At 34.2% G+C, this 22,043-nt stretch overlaps 2 protein-coding genes and 1 pseudogene across 2 annotated transcripts in view; all 3 read right to left on the reverse strand.

Moving 5' to 3' along the window:
• The window catches only part of LOC133190372 (phosphoribosyl pyrophosphate synthase-associated protein 2-like), a 195,952-nt gene that overhangs the window by 88,249 nt on the left and 85,660 nt on the right, over nt 1–22,043 (reverse strand). The gene's annotated exons all lie outside the window — the stretch shown is intronic.
• LOC133190866 (monocarboxylate transporter 13-like) lies at nt 332–6,542 on the reverse strand. The gene is made up of 4 exons (XM_061326550.1): nt 6,347–6,542; nt 5,414–5,557; nt 4,391–5,284; nt 332–1,256 (listed from the first exon to the last, which is right to left on the reverse strand). Exons 1-4 carry the CDS (start codon nt 6,522–6,524, stop codon nt 1,108–1,110), a joined length of 1,365 nt encoding a protein of 454 aa, XP_061182534.1. The 5' UTR covers nt 6,525–6,542; the 3' UTR covers nt 332–1,107.
• On the reverse strand, nt 14,379–20,248 carry LOC133190867 (monocarboxylate transporter 14-like; annotated as a pseudogene).

The following is a 22,043-nucleotide window of genomic DNA, read 5'->3' on the forward strand; positions in this document are numbered from 1 at the left end:
GGGCATCATTACATTTTATGTGCTGCATTTGACCTGACATGGTGTAACCTTTTTTTCAGTATCAGCCGTAACCCTAACTTGGTCACGCAAAAGTTACCACAGTCTAAATGTATAGCTCAATATATTGAATTTAATCAGGAAAATCTTTATTTCCAACACAAACCATTATTATTTATTTAACAGATCTTCAAAAATGTGGAATTTTCAAAATGTCACAAAAAGATGTTGCACTTCGGACATTTTTAGCATCATTTTTGAGCATAACTTTTCCGTTTCTTAAGATATCAATGAGATATTTGGCAGGGATTTAGCCAGTATCAAAAGACACATGCTGGTTATAGAAATTTATTCACATAGCCTGAAATTTTAGTTCAGGTTGATATTTATGTCTCTGGTCAGTTTTTGAACTCACTCTTGTACATTATCAATGTAACGTCAATCAAGTCAAGGCATAAGGCGTTATCAAGATATTTTATGAACTGGCAAAAACAATATTGACAAAAAAGTTATATTCGGAGGAAATTTTTTATGGTAATGCTATGATAGATTAATTGATTATCTGTTGTTTTAGCCGAGTGGGCAGTATTTCAGCCATATCGTCTTATATCATTTATATTAGTTACTCTCTATAATATCTTATACTCTATAGTGAATGTAGAAAAAAATAGATTCTTAATTATATGTGTATATATTTTAAAATTTGTATTGAGCCTTCTTAAATATGATGACTAGTATCTTTTTTGGGATTGGAGTGTGAAGGGGTCCAAGGTGTTTTTTTCCTGGTCTTTCATAGAAGTGATCTACATTTAAAATTTATTTAAAATTTATACAAAACCCCCTGAATGATCTTCAGGATTAAAAATATAAAACTGTACAATTTAATAAATTCTGCACATATAAAACTTTTTTGTGTTGAGCAAAAGATGAAGTGCAGCTTCCTAAATGAACGTTAAATCATGCATGGTCAGTGTTTCAGTCTCTTTCTCTCTCTACATTTTTTTTTATAACCGATCGATAAAGTCATTGCATGGTTTTGTTTGTTTCTTTTTTTTTTTTTGCAACACATGAAAACATTTACAGCTATTTCGAACATTTTAAAAAAAAATTTCAGGTAACAGATGATATGATGTATTTCTTCGACTTCTGAAAACAACCTCTGATTGGAGTGATTAACAATATTACTCCGCTGAACAAGGTAGCAGTTCCACCGAAGTAAAAGGCGACTTCATAGGATCCTGTCTTTTCTATCAGGTAACCTTATGAAATTAAACATATGCATTTGAAATTATTATGAACAATTCATTGAAAGTAAAAGAAAATTGGTAACAAAAAGATGTGACATCATTATCACTTGAATTTTTTTCGACTAAGTTACACAGACCATCTTTCATTTTGAAAAGAAAAATGTTGTTTTATAAATATTTAGTTAATAGTCGATTATTTGTATGATATTGGTTAGTGAAAATGCGTCAAACTGCATATTCTAAGTAAACATTGTTTGTTTATGCTTTATTTCATTAAATTTTAGTGCCAGTAAACCGCAAATGGGTCAAGACATCCAGAGAGTCGATGTCTTTTGGATATCTATAAAAGGCAGCTCACTGTGATATTCAAAACCCTAACCGTATTAATTAGCAAGTCTCAGTCTGCACATCTGGATCCCGTATACTAAGTAGATGGTAACGTTTCTGTATGAGTACACATTCTCCTTGGAATATCACCATACAACAACCACAAATCAATGTTTGACCATTTTTTCTCCATTAAAATTAAAAATACACACCTGGAAAATATCTAGTGCTTCATATTCTGATGTTTGAAATCATAAATTATCTCTAATTTTGCATATTTCTGACGATGTGATATAATATGGGAATATAATGAATTGACTAAATAATTTTTTACAAAATCATTGAATACTAGTATTTTTCTCCTTCACTTATGAACGTTGACAAATTAAGTAGATAAATAATTTTTTCAACACAAGCTAATTCAGGGAATTTGTGTGAACTCAATCTTAAGGGGGACCGACCCTCTAAGAGAGATAACTTTCCAAGTACAAAATTCGAATACTACTCATAGTTTTTTTTAAAAATCAGTTTCAGATTGACAATATCTATGTGGTTTTTGGAGACCAGGTCTTCCAACAATCTGCTGGAATTCCAATGGGTACCAATTGTGCCCCGTTATTAGCAGACTTTTTTTGTATTCATATGAAGCAGAATTTGTCCAGAATCTTATACGTGAAAAGAAGAGAACACTTTCTGTCCTTCAACTCGACATTTAATATATCGACGACTTATTGTCAATTAACAATGGTTATTTCCATTCTTACGTCGATACGATATATCCTGGTGAGCTTGAGATAAAAGATACCACAGACTGACTCATCTGTTTTATATTTGGATATTTTACTTGAAAAAGACATTAATGGTAATCTAACAACCAAACTTTATGATAAACGTGATGGCTTTAACTTTTCAATCGTCAACTTCCCTTACTTATGCAGCAATATACCTTCATCACCTGCATACGGGGTTTATATCTCTCAGTTGATTAGATACGCAAGAACATGCTCTACGTATGTACAATTTCTAAGACGAGGTAAATTATTGACAAACAAGTTGATGAAATAAGAATATCATTATATATATTACTTACACACTGAATTGTCGACGGATTTTTCCGTTATTTCCCGATCATGACAAGGAACACACGGCGGGTGTGACCGGTCGGCTGCGGATGCTCACTCCTCCATGGCACCTAATCCCACCTCTATGTTTTAGAGGACCGTGTTTACTCTGCTCCTATTTTGTAATGTTTAATGGACTTTTGAGCTTGAATACTGTTCGTTATCTCCATATTTTTCATTTCACTATCGAGACCTTTGAGTAGTCAATTTGATCAAATCTGACATATGATTGAAACGTTACCTTCTATTTCCTTTGCATTTACTTTTCAAATTGTTTTATTATATTTGACAAAAATATTTAAATCCAGTTTTAAAAGCCTTATAAATCGAATAAGTTCTATCTTTTTAAGGACCATTTTAAAAATGGTTTAAGGTTCAAGTACCAAATATAGAATTTTTATTAGTATTACATTTTTTTCCAATGAAAAAAAAAAAATAAATAAAAACTCTTGCTTACAGATGTATTTTTTTCTTACAACCATATACAGCATTGTGATATTGAGAAGTAGGAAGCAGCGCTTTATTATGTTTTCTAATATGATTTTGATAGGTATGATACTAAATGTTATTTTCATCTACACCTCACATTATAGGTATGATACTAAATGTTATTTTCATCTACACCTCACATTATTAATTTTATGTTGCGATAATAAATCGTTACTCTTTCTATTCTCTGTGTTAAAATTTCTTCATATCATGATCTGACATGAAAATCATTTCTGGAAAAATAAGCAGCACTTCATACCTCATACTATTTTCCATTTGAAATTGATACTATAGCTCTTGATGAAAATCAATTTTGAGAAGTTTAAAAAAAATTGTGAAATTTAGAGCAGAGGGTCATTAGTCTTTAAGGGAAAAAAAGGATGGAAGACCTGAAAGAAATGCAGATACAGAAAGAAAAAAGGTCCGTTTGACCTTTCAGCTTATGGACTTAAGTCAATAGGGGTCTTTTTAAGTTAAATTCGTGACCTTTAGTTTTACTGCAAAACCTTACAAAGAACTGAAGTTATCGTCTAAAACTATTTATGCAATATATGAATTCCCTTTTGACCTCAAAATCAATAATTTTTACGCAATTCAGCCCGAACAATGAAGAAAAGTCGGGCGACGCTCTCACACAGCTAGTAATAATAGCCCTTTCTTTTAAAGTATCAGCATAGTTTTAGTAAAGCAAGCAAGCCCCCCCCCCCCACCTCCAAAAGAAAAGCAGCTAAAAATCAGTATTACTTCCAAGTTTATTTTGCATTTCATTTCATAGAATATATCATTCTTATTAAATAGAATTCACAAGGTGTCGGATGTTTCTTTCAGGATCCAATATATGAGTTCTCTTTTGATCTCAAAATCAATAGGAGTCTTTACCTGGTCATTGGGAGTTGCGTTATAAAATTTCATTGCAAAAGTTCAAAGGCTTTTTAAAATATCGTCCGGAAACGAAAGCATTACGAATAGACAAAATGAAAGATAGACGGACTGAGCAGACCGAAATATTATCCCCATTTTCAATGAAAGTAGGGGACAAAAATGCAGCTAAAAATCCGTATCAATTCATTGTACTTCGATTTATTACTTAATAGATTAAGCATGGATGAATAATTATATATATATATATATATATATATATATATATATATATATATATATATATATATATATATATATATATATATATATATATATATAAGCTCTAACCTCCTAATGGTGGCCCAATGAACGTTCCTATTCCAGACGCTAACATCAGATATCCCATTCCGTCCCCAATCAGTTGACTTCCGACAATATCCGATACAAGAATGACGATCAATCCAAGACCTATCCCCGAACTCAATCCAAAGAGAGAGTTGATTATAGCAAGACCCGCCATCGTTTGTAGAACTGGAAATGTGTAGGCAAGTATGCAGAAACCCGATGAAAGGTTTGAGAATATAAATAAACTGTTTCTGTTGCGGAGATTACCAAGAATTCCACCGACAACACAACCGACCACCATTGTACCTTGCTGTATGGATAAGAGCGAAGCTGCTTGTCTTAAGTCAAAGCCAACTTTAGTGTAATAGTCTGGCCCAAGAAGCAACTGTACAGAGCCACCAAATTTCCACAAAACATTATTTATCGTAAATAGAACAAATGGTAAATTAGTAAGTAGTTTCATCGTGCTTGACTTTTTTACAGTATATTTAATTTGTTTGTCGATTCTTGTTTGGTCTGTAACTGTTTGTATTGGAACACAATTTTCAAATTTTGTTCCATTGTTTATAAATTTCTTTCTAACTTCATCGATTGTCTGTGTACTGTTGGTGAGGTTATTGTTGATATTCTTAGTTCTTGATTTTACCCACGCCTTTTGCATGGGTGATTCTCTGATTAGACAGGAGAAAACGACCGTTTGTAAATTCAGCGATGCAAGTATAAAAAAGGAACCTCTCCATCCAAACTTCCCAATCAAAAATTCAATCAGATATGGAAACGCAACGCCACCAAGTGAGGAACCGGAACTGACGATACCTGTAACTAGACCTCGATTGTTTTTAAACCAGAGTCCAGAAAGGGTATAAGACGAAATGTAGAGAAAACTATAGCCAGTACCTAGATGTAAACACATAGAATTTATATTAAAAAATCCAGTAAAACAAATATATAAAGATGTTCATTTCAATAAATATTTCAGTATCTTAAGAAAATTGAAATACTTGATAAATTAAGACGTGTAATTACCCGTTAATGCTCCAAAGAACACAATTAAATAGGGAATATTTGGAGTAAATGGTAAAAGAGATAGACCAGCACTGCTCATTATGGCTCCCAGCAAACAAACCTTTCTGTAAGATATCTTCCGCATTAGAAAACTGGCAAATGGTCCTGGAATATAATCATGTAATGGAAAATGATGGTGGTTGGTACGCCAAGATTATCTATATGTAAAAATGACAAAAATAGTTAATTAAACGTAGCAGAAGTTAGTTTAAATAAAGAATTTGGGGCAAAATTGCATTCAAAAATCCTTATCATAAAAAATAATAACTGACCACTAAAGTTTTTAAGTAATCATAGTAACTGAAGTAGACAACAACACAAAGAATAATATTTTGATATTCGAAAAAGACATGCATGTCAAAATTGCTAAATATGAATTTAAGATACTAGTATTGCTCAGAAAATTAAGGGGCCAACAAAAACGTATTTCAAAAAGCATAAATACATTCAATTTTGTTTTTTTATATCCTTTTTTGTCCTTTAATTCTACCAAAACATTCCCTTCACTATAAACCACCTCATAAAATTGTTATTTGTATTTATTGTAATAGGCATATTCTGAAAGAAACATGCAATACCAAGCGAATTTTATTTATACTGTGAAATGTAATGCAAAATGGACTTCAGAAGAGGTAGGCAACTGGAGACAAACAAGAACTAATTTAAATTCTTGCCATTTTGATTTTTGGACAAATTCTCTGTATGGTTTATACATGTATACGCTTCAGTTCGCAACTGCAAAAAGGACAACTTGTTATGCATTTGTATGAAAGATGAAACAGTATGAAGGATTTAATTTAGAGAGATTATGATATCCATATGGTCGTAGAGTTTTTGAAAACAGAATAACCGCGATATAAAACATACCGTGCAAAGTTCCGACATAAAACATACCTGTACAAAGTAGAAAGCCAAAGTGGATGGATCCAATAGATGAAATTATGGATAGCCCTGTTTCAAACTCGTTTTGTAGTTCTATAACATAGATACCGAAGGAGAGGCAGATGCCAAATATTATAAACTGAATGAGAAACGCTGCAACAGCTATAACTATTCCCCATGTATTCTTCATTTCTTTTTGTTGTTCCTTTTACAGAAAAGAAAAGAAAGATTTAAAAACAAGTTGAACTCAGAACTGAGGTAAATAATCAAACGATTCTCGGTTACTTATCAGAAGTCATATTCTTAGTTTTTATATGATCCAAAAACACACGTGATAAAATACAGGTTTGCATTTACTATTGCATTATTATTTAACATATTCTTGAATTCGAGTCATACTTTAGACGCCAAAGTCCTTAAACTGTGAAATTCAATAGAGGCTGAGGACATCAACTCCGTGATACAACATATCATTTATGATAAAAAGTCGTTTTATTTCTCTAAACAAAACATGTCTTTTCCTTGGTAATTGTTAGTCGCAAGTTACTTTCAATCATTCTGAGAGCATTGCACAAGCAACACTGAGTCCCCCATCGTCATATCTATTCTAGATTTTCTTAAAAACTAAGTTTTTTTTAAAAAAAAAAAAAACTCTTTTGGCTTCTGGTTACACTTTCCGAAATTTTTACACTTCTAAGGTAATCGGGTATAGATATGCTATTTGATTTCAGAATACTAACAACTTTCCTAGCTCTTTGCCAAAATTTACAGATGCGTGTTTTTTATTCCTAAAAATATAAATGTATTTAAGGACCCTCTCTACACTGCACCCTAATTTCAGGGTACCTTTGTGTAGTTAGACTGACCCACCTTTTGTCATAACATGGAATTAATTGTAGTCCTGACTGTGTTACATAATTTAAAATAAAAAAGTTGCGACAAAGCCCTTCTCTTAAATCTATCCTTTCCCATCTTTTTCCAGTGACAACCTTGAACCACCCATCATCAATAAATGCAGCAGATCCAGATGCAGTACATGTTCATACCTGACAGAAGGATCTATACATTTCATTTCAAAACCGGAAGTAAATCTAATATTAAAACCTACATGTCGTGCACTAGTTCCAATCTTATTTATGTAATAACCTGCACCGGTTGCGGTGAAAATTATATCGGTCAGACAGGAGACACCTTCAGACACAGAATGACCGTACACCGACAGCAAATTATATCGGTCAGACAGGAGACACATTAAGACACAGTACACGGACAGCAGATTAGGGAACCAAAATACCAGTGTACCCCCGTCAGTGACCATATTAGAATCCGTGCCAAGAATAAAAGTCCCAATTTTACCGTTTTTCTCTTTTACAGATTTCGAAGGGATACCACAGAAAAAGAACGTGAAACCAAAGAAACCTTTTTAAAATGCTACATATTTCTATTTTGTATCAGATATATACTTTTTCCCGCAATATTTAAGGAATGACTTTAATAGCTACCCAAGTTATACTGGTATAACCTGGGTTGGGGCAGTTTACGCTTTATAAACCGCGAGTTAAATAATAACAGTATTTAAAAAAAATCTTTCACTTCAAGTTGCCGAACGTTTAGAAAAAGAACAATTGCTACAGAGGTCAGTCGCGGCCCTGATTCGAACACACGACTCTCCGATCACGGAGCGAGTGCTCTACCGATTGAGCTATCCCGCCGAAATTCACAATTTTCAAAGAGGCACCCTTTGTTAACATAACTATATACTTACTTCATCGGCTAAATACCAAGGAGCAGAGGAGAAGATTTTCAAAGAATTAATGCATTTTCACTATAGAATCATTAGAGCTCTGTCCTAACACCAGAACCCCTGACCCAGGGATCATGAAATTCACAATTTTGGAAGAGAGATCCTTCCTCATCATAACTATGCATTTAGTTTGTTTCCTTAATACCCAGGAGCAGAGGAGAAGATTTTCAAAGAATTAATGCATTTTCACGATATAATAATTGGAGCACCGCCCAAACACCAGAACCCCTCACCCAGGGTATATGAAATTCACAATTTTTGAAGAATCACCCTTTCTCATCATAACTATACATTTAATTTCTTTCCTTAATACCCAGGAGCAGGGGAGAAGATTTTTTAAAAGTAACAATGCATTTTCACTAAATATTCAACAGAGCCCCGCCCTAGCACCAGAACTGGTAGAGGACTCAATGCTTATTACAGTCATGCCAACAGTTTGACTGCTTGATGTCAAGGAGAAAAGAAGAAGATTTTTAGAGATTGCATTAATTTTAATGATCTTCAGGATTAAAAAAAAATATAAACTAGATGCTGTCATGAGACAGTAATACCCGCACTAAGGTGTTTGCCTCTAAATGCACACTCCTTCATATTGGGCTTACCAAGGAAAAAGTCCAAATAATTCTATAATTTACACAGTACATGTATTCGTCAAATCGAGCATAAAATGCTCAGGTGACCATTTGACCCATGAACCTCTTATACGCATTTCATATACTTAATTCATTACCAGTCTGAAATAACAGAATTTAATTAATGATGTAAATTAGGTTTTGATAAAAGGGGGGGGGGGATATAAATTTTTGGCCCATAATTGGAACTTTTTAAATTTATTTTCTCAACAACAAATAATATTATTTTAGTACAAAGCGTTTTTGATGAATTTATCAAAATGTGCAAACTTTTTTTAGTATTTGATTAGGCAAAAACCTCCTTGAAAAGCCATACTCAATCAATTTTGTCACCCCCCCCCCCCCACCCACCCACACAATTTGCCTGCTTTTGGAAATAGGCCTAGATGGCAAAGTTATGTTAAAACATCGTTTGTTATGATAATTTAAAATTTGTTCCTGTACTGTACATGTATGTGAACACCTTTTTGAAAATTTCTACATCACATTGGGCTTGCGTCACCCTACCAGTACTAGTACTAGTTTTACCATTATCATTTTTAGATTGCACATGCCATGTGACATGGTGCAGTGTTACATGTATATCAGTGGAAATTAATTCATTTTGTGTTTTAATTGGATTATATTTCATGAAGTTGACAGGACCTATGACAGTCGGTAAGTACAAGTTTAAGTATAGATTGGGGTAAAATAAACCGAAATGCAAATGGTTAGGTTAAAGATTAAAAAGGATCAAAGATCATCGGCAATCTCCCATGCAGAGTTGTCGTTCGTTTCTCTCTGACACTGAATGTATGAGCCGATGGTAGAGAGTGGATCATCGGATGCCACAATAGACGAATTTCACATTCTGAAGAGTTATCTCCCGTTGTCGACATTACATTCAGTTACAGGCACAGATCCGGGATTTTTTTTTCCGGGGAGGGGGGGGGGGGGGTCCACACCTCGGTCCAAAAAAATTCCAGCCCAGAATTTCCTGAGGAGCAAAAAAAAAAACAACAAACAAACGAACAAAATAAAAACAATGATGGTGGGGTCCATGTTTTTAAAGGGGGGGGGGCATCCAAAGTCATTTTTTATTTGCTTCTGTAAATCAGTATATAGTCCTTTTTAAATAACTCTGCAAATTCCAGGGGGGGGGGGGGTCCAATCTCCCTAGCCGCTCCCTGTCCCTGAAATGACAAATGATCATGTGACTCCTAAATAGTAGAAAACTTTTCCATTTGACTATACATAATTTTGTTTCTTGTGTTATTATGTTATGTACATCTAATGGTTTAAGGTTATGAACCCCTGGAGGTCATCCCCACTCTCTTAATGAACTGGAAAAGTTCATAATATGACTACATCAAATTAAATAAAAGTGCATCAATGATAAGATTACTTGACATTTCATTCATGAATTTGGGTCAACCCATGTACCCTCCTAGAATTAGGAATGAAAATCATTCAAAGAGATGGACCATTAAACTATTTGTATATATTCACATTTTTTTTTATGTCAAACCAAAGTATTAGACTAGTTAGCATACATGAACAAACAGGGGTCTGGGAAGGGGAAGGGGCAAGGGGAAGGAGTTATCTCTTTATGTCTTAATTGTTGAAAATTCCTAAAATGAATTTTAACCTCAAATCCGACTTGTACGTCTTCATTATTTTTAAGTGGTGGTGTCTCCGTATGAGTGAAAAATTCCCAAGAGGGACATTTAACGACAAACAAACATTAATGACTTAAAAAACACAATATACATGTACATGTTTATTAGTCAACAGATATACTTCTGATCATATCTCTAGTTCTCCCTTGAATCAGAAATGATGATATAAATATTTTAAGAATGATTAAGAGTTGAAAAGGTTGTGCATTTTAAAATTCACTAAGCTCTGTGGTTCAATTAGCTATACCAGTTTAGCTTATTTTGCTACTCAAAGCACCTTGATTAACTCTTTTTAATCATACTGTTTTCTGAAATGTGAAATTTTTTCAACATGGATACAAGTCATACATTTTCAGCTTCTGAAAACAAAACTGCTTTTCAAATACTGTAACTCTTTCCAAGTACTTGTGATCATCAGTTTTTAGCTCACTTGAGTTTTTCTGGTTTTCTGATCACATTTTGTTTGTCATCCATCTGTCCGCCTGTAAACTTTTCACATTTTTGTCTTCTTCACTAGAACCGCTGGGCAATTTCAACCAACCCTGCCACAAAGCATCTTCGGGGAAAGGGGATTCAAGTTTGTTCAAGTGAAGGGTCACACCCTCTTTCAAGGGGGGATAATCAAGAATTAGTGAAAATTTGGTGGTATCATTTTAAAAAAAAGTCTAATATCAAGAACCACTGACTGGGCCCAAAAAGTTGAAACTTTCTTTACATAGACTTAGTGTAGCTTCAAATTTGTTAAAATTATGACCCACTGGGGTAGGGTGGGGCCACATATGGGGATCCAATGATTTACATAGAAAAATGCAGGGGATTTTTTCCATCATAAATCTTCTTCTCATGAACAGCAAGGGCATTATTGTCATCTGTTTTCACAAAAGGGACCTAGGGGACATTAAATCTCATTTGTCTGTTAGTCTGTCCGTTTGTCAGTCTGTCCGTCTGTCACAATAAATTTAACCTTGGTCATAACTTCTGAATAATTAGAGATAGTGCTTTCATATTTCACATGTACATTACCTACAAGAACTTTCTAAACATACCATGATTTTTTAACCCATGACCTTGACCTTCAAGTTTGACCTACTTTTCAAAAAATTTAACATTATTTTAAATGATCATTTTGAAAGAGAAAAGATAGGGCGTTCATATTATACATGTATATTACCTGTGACAAGACCTTTCTAAATATATCATGACTTTTGACTCTGTGACATTGACCTTGAAGTTTAACCTACTTTTCAAAAATGTTATATTTCCTTATAACTTTTGATTGAGAAGAGATAGGACTTTTATATTTGACATGTACATTACCTGTAACAAGATGTTTCCAAGCATGCTATGATTTTTTTACTCCTTGACCTTGATGTTTTACCTAATTTTCAAAAACTTTAACTTTGGTGATTACTTTTGAATGACATATGATAAGGCCTGCATATTTGAAACAATATGTCATAAATAATGGCATCCCATCCACTAGGACACGGAAAGCAGGGGACCACAATTCTTTGAATTTGCTTGTTAGTCATTTTGATATGGAAACATCCTCATATAGTGTAGATTCAAGTTTTTTATGCCCTGCCATGAATATGGCCGAGGCATATAGTGTTTGTCATGTCCGACTTCAATAAAACGTCATATGCTGATACATACTGATGTAAGCTTTTCAACTGCATCAAAATTTTTGACCTTGACTTTTCCTTTGACCTTGACCTTACTTTTCTTAAATGAGTGTCTAGATCAGTTTTGAATAAACAATTCAAGACATATTTATCAAACTTCGTATGCTGATATATACTGCTGAGAGATATCAATTGCATAAACTTTTTTGACCTTGACTTTTCCTTTGACCTTGACCTCACTTTTTTAAATTAATGTTTATCTACGTTTTAAATAAACCATTTCTGATATTTTTTTGAACTTCTATGCTAATAGTAAATACATACTGATATAAGCTTTTCAACTGCATCAGCATTTTGACCTCAACCTTTCCTTTGACCTTGACCTCTCTTTTCTCAAATAAGTGTTAAGCTCAGTTTTAAATAAATCATTCAAGATATTTTTATTAAACCTAATATGCTGATATGTATTAGTGAGAGCTATACAACTGCATCAAAAACTTTTCACCTTGCACTTTCCTGTGACCTTGACCTCCCTTCTCTTTAATTTGTATTTTGCTTAGTTTTAAAGAAACAATCTAAGATATTTTTATGTAAGCATGCACTTATACATAATTTTGTGAGAATTTATCATCTATATCCATTTTTTTTTTAGATTTTAGTTTCTATTTGCTATCCACATGGAAATGCAAATTTTAAAACCATTTTACACATCCACAGGTCAAAATCAATCATCTTCCAAATGATCATGATTTAAGGCTAGTGCATAAAATATAAGGGAAGTTCTGGGAACCAGGATGTTTAAACATGTTAAATATTTTTTTTAAAAAAATTGACCCCCATTTGACCCCCAGGGGGAAAATAAGAATTCCGAAACCTTACTGCACATCTATAGGACACCACCAACCATCTCCCAAAAGATGATTAGGCTACTGTGTAAAATGTAAGAGGAGTTCTGGGAACCAGGGGCTTTTTGCATAAAAAACCTCATTTTTCGACCCCTATTTGACCCCATCGTGAAAATGAAAATTCCGAAACCTTACTGCACATCAACATGACACCACCAACCATCTCCCAAAAGACGATTATGCTACTGTGTAAAATGTAAGAGGAGTTAGAGAACCAGGGGCTTTTTGCATAAAAAAACGTCATTTTTTGACTTCCATTTGACCCCCAGGGTGAAAATGAAAATTCCGAAACCTTACTGCACATCTGCAAGACACCACTAACCATCCTCCAAAAGATGATTAGGCTACTGTGTAAAATGTAAGAGGAGTTCAGGGAACCAGGGGCTTTTTGCATAAAAAACGTCATTTTTCGACCCCAATTTGACCCCCAGGGTGAAAATGAAAATTCCGAAACCTTACTGCACATCTGCAGGACACCACTAACCATCCTCCAAAAGATGATTAGGCTACTGTGTAAAATGTAAGAGGAGTTCAGGGAACCAGGGGCTTTTTGCATAAAAAACGTCATTTTTCGACCCCCATTTGACCCCCAGGGTGAAAATGAAAATTCCGATACCTTACTGCACATCTACATAACACCACCAACCATCTCCCAAAAGATGATTAGGCTACTGTGTAAAATGTAAGAGGAGTTCAGGGAACCAGGGGCTTTTTGCATAAAAAACGTCATTTTTCGACCCCCATTTGACCCCCAGGGTGAAAATGAAAATTCCGAAACCTTACTGCACATCTACAGGACAGCACTAACCATCTCCCAAAAGATGATTAGGCTACTGTGTAAAATGTAAGAGGAGTTCAGGGAACCAGGGGCTTTTTGCATAAAAAAAGTCATTTTTCGACCCCCATTTGACCCCCAGGGTGAAAATGAAAATTCCGAAACTTTACTGCACATCTACATGACACCACCAAACATCCCCCAAAAGATGATTAGGCTACTGTGTAAAATGTAAGAGGAGTTTGAGAAATAAGAGTGTGACAGACGGACGGACGGACGGACGGACGGACAGACATGAGTAACAACAATATACCCGAACTTTCTTTAGAAAGTGCGGGTATAACAACTTCATAAATTATGCAGATGTATATTTAAAAACTTTGTGTGTTGATAAAGCTTGAACAACAGATGATGTGCAGCTTACTGAAGGACGTTAATTCATGCATGGTCAGTTGCAATCTCCTTCTCTCTCTACTTTTTCATAATCGGTTGATAAAGTAATTGAGTGGTTGTGTTAGATAGACAGATATTTATTTGGTATACAACATATTTTGCTACAATACAATTTTTTGACAAGATAATATTCAGAAATAAATATAGAGTTTAACATTAAAAAATGGAATTAAAATTTAAAAAAATGTGTGTGTGTGTTTTTCCAACAAATGAAAACATTTACATCTATTTTGCACATTTTGAAAATTTCTTCAGGTAACAGGTGATATGGCGTATTTCTTGGAGTTCTGAAAACAATCTCTGATTGGAATGATTAACAATATTACTCCGCTGAACAAGGAAGCAGTTCCACAGAGGAAGAAGGCGGCATCATAGGATCCTGTCTTTTCTATCAGATATCCTAAAGAAATTTAACAAATCCATTTAGAATTATAATAAATAATTCATTGAAAGTAAAAATTTGTGTACAAAAACAGGTGAAACGTTATTACTTTAATTTCTTGGACCTACTTACACAGAACATCTTACATTTTGAAAAGAAAAATTTTGGTTGATCCATATTTATAAGTCGACAATTTGCATTGAAATACGTCAAACTGCAAATCCAAAGTAAACAAAGTTTATTTACGCTTTATTTCATTAAAATTTCAGTGGCTATAAGCCAGTAGTACCTCGTCTTCGCTAGCCAAGGGGTTCTGTTTCGTTATTCTTCTCACAACTGGCCTATCTTGCAACAAAAGTCGGGATTTCCTACGTCACATGATCTCGAATCTTAGTTCATACGCACAGCTTGCGTCATTGACAGAAATAAAGAGCATTTTTCAAAGTTAAAGTATTTAAAGAAATATTAACAATCAGGTATTAAGAAATTAATTTATTTGTCATTTAGGGTGCAAATCTATATCTGCAATAGATATCAACTTAAAGTTGGATGGTACCATAGCTATTTATAAAATGGCATGTTGTATCATGGCCGTAGGAACCGGGGGTGGGGGTGGCACGGGGCGTGCCCACAATAATTTTGCTGATATATAGATTACTGTAGAAAACAGAAATACTATATGCGTGTGCCCCCTCGATAAAAACATCTAATGACCTTTTTTTTGCTTGTCAAGAAATTTTTGGTATTTGATAGTGCCCCCTCAACTGAAAATGTATGGCTGTGCCCCCCCCCCCCCAAATGAAATTGCTTTCTACGGACCTGTGTATTACGTATTTTTGTTCACCTGTGTTTTTCATTCCAAAGATTAAAGTCAAGATATATCCCGAACAGAGATATCGTCATTTACAATAGCATTCACTGACTGACTGAACGATGTTAATAAACTCTAATCATAACTCAAGGAAAAAATCCCTTATTCCGATAGTGCGATAGGCCAAAGGTTTATAAGAAGAGTAGCGAATCAGGAACCCTTGGCTAGCGAAGATGCAAGTGGTTAATTAAGTCTTCCAGAGTCGATAGTCTTTTGGATAAGATCTAAAAATGGTAGCCCGGTGTGTTGGTAAAATACTGACAGTATTAATTAACAAGTCAATACTCTTCATATCCGGATCCTGTATACTAAGTAGCTGATGACGTTTCTGTATGAACAAAACATTCTCCTTGTGCCTAACTCCATAAAACAAATCAATGTTTGACCATCTTGTTTTCTCCATTAAAATTAAAAATACACATCCGGAAAATTGGAGTATTCATCTAGTGCTTCATATTCTGAGATTTGAAGTCATATATAGTCTAAAATTTTGCTCCTTTCTGACAATGTGATATAAAATATGAATATCATTGACTATATCTGGCGACACCAGGTTTCGGGGCCATGAAACTTAGACGAGCTCACTTTTAATCTCAGTCTCACTTTTATAAAAAGGAATACATAGTGGAAAGTGAGACTGAGATCAAAAAGTGAGCTCATCTAAGTTTTATGGCCCCGGAGCCTGGTACCAAAGTTTGCTAAATAATTTTTTACAAAAACAGTAAAAAAAATTTCCCTTTACTTATGAATATTGACAAATGCTAAGTATTGAGATTTTTTAACACAAGCTAATTCAGGGAATTTGTGCCCCCTCAATCAAAAAAAGAGAAGAGGGCGGAAGACCTGAATGCAGATGAAGATAGAAAAAACGTCCACTGGACCTTTTAGCTTTTGGCATTGAAGTCAATAAGGGTCTTTTTAAGTTTAAGAAATTCATGACCTCAAATTTAAATGCAAACGCTTATAAAGAACTAAAGTTATCGTCTGAAAACTATGCAATATATGAATTCCTTTTACCTCAAAATCAAATTAAGTTTTTTTTTTTGGGGGGGGGGGGAGGGGGGCATATTGACTGAAAAATATGAAATTTCATTGCAAATCCTCAAAGAGAACTGAGTTATCACAAGAATACCATTTTATGAAAGATAGGAATTTTTGTCCTTAAATTTTTGACCTCAAAATCAATAGAGGTCTTCTTTAAGTCAATGGGAGTTGAGATGTAAGATTCCATTGCAAAAGCTTAAAGAAAAATAAAGTCATCATCGGGAAACCATTTTTTGCAATGTATAAATTTCTGACCTTGATCTTTGACCTTTTGACTTAAAATCAATGGGGATCTTCTTTAGACCACAGGGAGTTTTGATACAAATTTCATTATAAAAGCTCAAAAGTTTTTTTTTGAGATATCATCTGAAAACGAAAGTGCGTGATACACACTGACAGAATGATTAAATTTCTGACCTTCACCTTAAATGAAAGTGGGGAACAAAAATGCAGCTAAAAATCCGTATCACTTCTTTGTACTTTATTACTTCATAGATTAAGTATGGATGAATAATTATAAAAAGCTCTAACCTCCTAATGGTGGCCCAATGAAATTTCCTATTCCAGATGCTAACATCAGATATCCCATTCCGTCCCCAATAAGTTGACTTCCGACAAAATCCGATACAAGAATGACAATCAATCCAAGACCTATCCCCGTACCCAATCCAAACACAGAGTTGATTATAGCAAGACCTGCCATCGTATGTAGAACTGGAAATGTGTAGGTAAGTACGCAGAAACCCGAAAAAAAGTTTGAGAATAAAAATAAACCCTTTCTGTTGAAGCTGCGGAGATTACCCAGAATCCCACCGACAACACAACCGACCACCATTGTACCTTGCTGTATGGATAAGAGCGAAGCTGCTTGTCTTAAGTCAACACCAACTTTAGTGTAGTAGTCTGGCCCAAGAAGCAATTGTACAGAGCTTCCTATATTCCATATAAAATCATTTATCGTTAATAGAACAAATGGTAAGTTAGTAAATAGTTTCATCGTTTTTTACTGTATGTTTAATTTGTTCGTCGATTCTTGTTTGGTCCGCAGCTGTTTGCCTTGTAGCAAAATTTTCAAATATTGTTCCATTGTTTTTTAATTTCTTACCATCATCATCATGGATTGTATAAATTGACTCTGTACTGTTGGTGAGGTTATTGTTGACATACTTAGTTCTTGATTTTACCCACGCCTTTTGCATGGGTGATTCTCTCATTAGGCAAGAGAAAACGACCGTTTGTAAATTCAGCGAAGCAAGTATAAAAAAGGAACCTCTCCATCCAAACTTCCCAATCAAAAATTCAATCAGATATGGAAACACTATGCCACCAAGTGAGGAACCGGAACTGACGATACCTGTAACTATACCTCGATTGTTTTCAAACCAGAGTCCAGAGAGAGTATAAGACGGAATGTAAAGAAAACTATAGCCAGTACCTAAACGTAAACATACAGAATTTACATTTAAAAATCCAGTAAAACAAGTATATAGATAAATTTATTTTAATAAATATTACGGTATCTTAAGAAAATTGAAATACTTGATAAATTAAAACCTGTATTTACCCGTTAATGCTCCGAAGAACACAATTAAATAGGGAATATTTGGTGTAAATGGTAAAACATATAGACCAACACTACTCATTATGGCACCCAGTAAACAAACCCTTCTGTAAGATATCTTCCGCATTAGAAAACTGGCAAATGGTCCTGGAATATAATCATGTAATAGAAAATAATAGAGATTGGCAAGCCAAGATTATATTAAAATGACAACTCAAAGAACAGAATTTTCTGTTACATTGTGTTTTGAATTTATTCTACCAATATCTACGACAGACCAAACCTCTGAAATGATATACATCTTCGACAGGCTTAGAAATGTCTCGGTCTTTAAAATAATTTATTAAACGCAGCATAGAATTTGGGGCAAAATTACATTCAAAACTCTCCATCATAAAAAATAATTATTTACCCCTAATTTTTTAAGTAATACTAGTATATGAAGTAGACAACTACACAAAGGATAATACGAGGGGTGATCAAAAAGTTCGCGAACTAATTGAATTACTTCCTTAAAAGAAATCAAATGAGGTTTTAGTGTTCATTATTTTTTAAAGTAGTCCTCTCCGATTTTAATGCATATCTGCCATTGTTCTACCCATGCGCGAATCATGTGATCCAGGCGGTCACGTGAAATGCTTCGTAGCGGTCTGTTCACGGAAGTTAAGAGATTTTTTCAGATTCTTATATTTCTTACCGTGCAAGTAATTTTTTATAACAAGAACAGACCATCTGTCAGAAATGGCCAAATTTCGGCCAGAGGTTGGGTGGATAAGGATATCCCTTCCCAGAATTAGCATGGCGACCATCACAACCCGAGTCCTCTGTCTCGGGAGCGTCGTTTATCCAATGTGGAAAAAGTATGGGCGCCTTCATTTTTTCATATCTCATATGTCTGAAGTCTAAAGTAAACGATATTTAAGGGGTTTAATAATTATATTATTGCTCAGATATTCAACTATTTTTCTTACTGTAATTTGGCGATCTTTCAAAACAAATTGCTCAACTAAGGACACATCTTTTTACCGGCTTGCTTTCGCTGGGCAACAGAACATCATTTTTAACTATCTCCCTGCCTTCACTAAAACATTCAATCCAATTAATGATTGAACTTCTGGTAAGTCTTTTGTCTTCATAAACCTTGTATAAACTATCATATTCTACTGCAAAGGAATTTCCGAGATATACGTTAAACTTTACAGCCGTTCGTTGCTCGATTACGATTGAGTCAACCATTTTTTGTCACAAGTGACCAACATACTGACGTCATTTTCACATTGTGACGTCACAAACACGGAGCAAAACATTATTTAACATCTGCTATTTATAGAACATGTGTATGACTATATGTGTGCCAATTTTCATTCTGATCTGAATTGTGGTTTTTTAAAGACAGAGATAGTTTGCGAACTTTTTGATCACCGCTCGTATATCACATTTAAAAATATTTTGATATTCGAAAAAGAAATTACGCACATCTAAATTGCTAAATGAGAATTTAAGATACTAGTATTGTTCAGAAAATAAAGTGGTCAATAAAAAGTATTTCAAAAAGCATAAATACATTCAAATTAAAAAAAAAAAAACTTTCTTTTTTTTTCCCCTTTAACTGTACGAAAACATGCCCTTTACTGTTAACAACCTCATAAAATTGTTATTTGTACTTATTGTAACAGGCATATTGTGAAAGAAACATGCAATACCAAGTGAATTTTATTTATACTGTGTAATGAAATGCAAAATGGACTTCGGAGGAGGTAGGCAATTGGAGACAAACAAGAACTAATTTAAATTCGTACAATTTGGATTTTAGGACAAATTCTCTGTATATATATAGTTTATAAATGTAGATGCTTCAGTTCAAAACTGCAAAAAAGACAACTTGCTATGTGTCTGTATGTAAGATGAGATAGTATGAAGGATTTGGTCGTAGAAGTTTTGAAAACAAATAATCACGATATAATACATACCTGTACAAAGTTACGATATAAAGCATACCTGTACAAAGTTACGATATAAAACATACCTGTACAAAGTAGAAAGCCAAAGTGGATGGATCCAATAGAGGAAATTATGGATAACCCTGTTTCAAACTCGTTTTGTAGTTCTATGACATAGATACCGAAGGAGAAGCAGATGCCAAATATTATAAACTGAATGAGAAACGCTGCAACAGCTATAACTATTCCCCATGTATTCTTCATTTCTTTTCAATTGTTCCTATTACAAAAAAGAAATAAAAAGATTTTAAAATAAGTTGAACCCAGAATTTAGGTAAATAATCAAACGATTCTCAGTTACTTAACAGAAGTCATATTCTTAGTATTTTATGATCCAAAAACACACGTGATAAAATACAAGTTTGAATTTATAATTGCATTATTATAAAACATATCTGGCGAAAGGCTGTCATATGTCCTATCATTAAAGATCCTTCTTCAGATGCCCGACTGTCTATGAACTACAGAGGAATTAAACTACTATCGTGTATTTGTAAACTGTGTAGCGTTTTCATAAACAAATGATTAGTTTGCTTTCTTGAAAATCATAAAGTTTTTGCGGATGAGCAGAATAGTTTTCGGAGACATACATCATGTGAAGATCATATTTTCATTCTGAACAGTGTAATCAGGAATAATCAACACATCTGTTTCATATTTGGATATTTTATTAGAAAAAGACATTATTGGTAACATAACAACATAGCTTTCTGTTAAACGTAATGAGTTCAACACTTTTTAATCGTCAACTTCCCGTACTTATACAGCAATGTACCTTCTTCACCTGCATACGGGGTTTATATCTCTCAGTTGATTCGATATGCATGTTCTACGTATGAACAATTTCTAAAACGAGATAAGTTATTGACAAACAAGTTAATGAAACAATAATATCAGCAGTTTCGTTTAAAGTCGTCATTTCGTAAGTTCTATGGTCGATACAATGATCTTGTCAGCAAATACAATTTATCATTGAGTCAAATGCTATCTGACATTTGTCACACTAATTGTTAGGCCATTATTTACACACTGAATTGTCTACGTATTTTCCCTGTTATTCCAGGACAAGGATACACGGCGGGTGTGACCGGTCGGCAGGGGATGCTCACTGCTTTATGGCACCTGATCCCACCTCTGATGTTTTAGAGGTCTATGTTTGCTCTGCTCCAAATTTGTATTGTTTAATGGACTTTTGAGCTTGAATACTGTTCGTTATCTCCATACATTCCTTATCACCTGCATATGGGGTTTATGTCTACCAGTTGATTCGATAATTTTATTAAACGAGGCAAGCTATTGACAAGCAAGTTGATGAAACAAGAGTCTCGTTTAAAGTCACTATTTCGCAAATTCTTTGGTCAATACAATGACCTTGTCAGCAAATACAACCTATCATTAAGTCAATGCTTACTGGCCTTTTTAATAGTAATTGTTAGGCCATTATTTGCACACTGAATTGTCTACGTATTTTTCCGTTTTTTCCCGATCATGACAGCTAGCACACGGAGGGGTGACCGGTCGGCAGGTGATGCCCACTCCTCCATGGCACCTGATCCCACCTTTGATGTTTTAGAGGTCCGTGTTTGCTCGGCTCCTGATTTGTATTTTTTGAATGGATTCTTGAGCTTAAATACTGTTCGTTATCTTCATATTTCATTGTAGCGTTTATCGATTCGAAGAAATGTTTGTTTTTGTAGACAGAAACATGATGTTATCCAAACTCTTGTTACACTGCGTGGATGGTGAAATATATAAGTCAATCAGGAGTATAAACCAGTCTTCGGAAGCCTGTGTCTGTTTGAATGGTCAACTTACACCATAGTTCTACTGTAAAACAGGTGTAAGGCAGGGAGATAATCTATCACCCACACTTTTTTTTCATATTTCATAAACGACCTCGTGAAGGAAATCAATGATCTCAACCTTGGATTAGGCTTGTCTGGTTGGAAACTGTCTGTACTACTTTATGAGGATGATATCGGCCTAATTGCCAGATGTT

Source organism: Saccostrea echinata, unplaced genomic scaffold, assembly GCF_033153115.1.
Source record: "Saccostrea echinata isolate AGI-Se365-2 ecotype Australia unplaced genomic scaffold, CSIRO_AGI_Sech_v1 ptg000022l, whole genome shotgun sequence".
NCBI lineage: Eukaryota > Metazoa > Mollusca > Bivalvia > Ostreida > Ostreidae > Saccostrea > Saccostrea echinata.